Raw genomic sequence first — 1,158 nt, forward strand, 5'->3', positions numbered from 1 at the left:
ACCCAAATTCATATATAAACTCTTCTGAGCTCAGCAGCTGATGAGGAAAGCGATTACATATATTCCTACTACTCCAACACTGATGGGAAGTAGTAGTAACAGTTTGTGATAATATTAAAATTCTGAGAGGAAATTCTTATTGGTTTCTGTATTACACTTCTACCCAAATTCATATATAAACTCTTCTGAGCTCAGCAGCTGATGAGGAAAGCGATTACATATATTCCTACTACTCCAACACTGATCGGAAGTAGTAGTAACAGTTTGTGATAATATTAAAATTCTGAGAGGAAATTCTTATTGGTTTCTGTATTGCACTTCTACCCAAATTTATATATAAACTCTTCTGAGCTCAGCTAATGGGGAAAGCGAACATATATTCCTACTTCAACACTGGTGAAAACACCCCCAAAAAAAATCTCAAAAATTAATTTTCTTCTTACCAGTTTTTTCCTTTATTCCAGCGATGGTATTGGCAATCCAGTAATCTACCAAATCAGTGCGATTATGGAATCTCCTGAAAAAGGAATTTCACATTTTGATATGAACCAGATTCGTTTTTCACCCATTTTTTCGCGTCCATTCCTCGAGAGCTGGCGTATCCCAGGCGTTCCATATCTCATCTCCACCGAGATGTACCACTTTTTTTCCTAAAAATATATAAATTTCGCGGGAAACTCGGAAATGTCACCAGGAAAAGTTAAAATTTCACCAGGAAAACTTGAAAATTTTACCAGGAAAAGTTAAAATTTCACGGAAAACTAGAAAATTTTACGAGAGAAAGTAGACATTTCACGGAAAACCTGGAAATTTGACCAGGAAAGATTTTTACAGAAAAAAAATGAAATTTCAGGGAAAAATTAGAATTCAACGGAAAATTAATCCGTAATTGAAAATTGCACGAAAATTTTGAGATAACAGCAGCGAATACCAAGTCTAGTCGGGAAAATCTGCACATGGTGAATTACATGTGTTGATGACAATGGAGTTTCACCCTAGTAATATGATTAATATATTTCATACTGCATATCACCGCAAATATCGCGTTTTTCATCGAGTTTCACAGCGCCACTTCACGTAAAACGGGTTGTGCAACCGTATTATAGTTCCGAAAACTCCCCACATTGCCAGTGCATATTTTCACACTGATTTAGTCAA

General features: G+C 35.7%; 1 protein-coding gene across 1 annotated transcript in view; it reads right to left on the reverse strand.

Annotated features, from left to right (window-relative positions):
• Positions 1-443: 443 nt before the first annotated feature.
• Positions 444-1,158, reverse strand: part of Pmar_PMAR015065 (hypothetical protein) — a gene marked incomplete at both ends in the record, with an annotated part of 1,317 nt that continues 602 nt past the window's right edge. The window contains 2 exons of the mRNA XM_002784864.1: positions 444-517; positions 566-650. Of these exons, the coding sequence (XP_002784910.1) occupies positions 444-517; positions 566-650 (159 nt within the window). The remainder of the gene's footprint in view (positions 518-565; positions 651-1,158) is intronic.

Source organism: Perkinsus marinus (assembly GCF_000006405.1).
Source record: "Perkinsus marinus ATCC 50983 genomic scaffold scf_1104296934418, whole genome shotgun sequence".
NCBI lineage: Eukaryota > Perkinsozoa > Perkinsida > Perkinsidae > Perkinsus > Perkinsus marinus.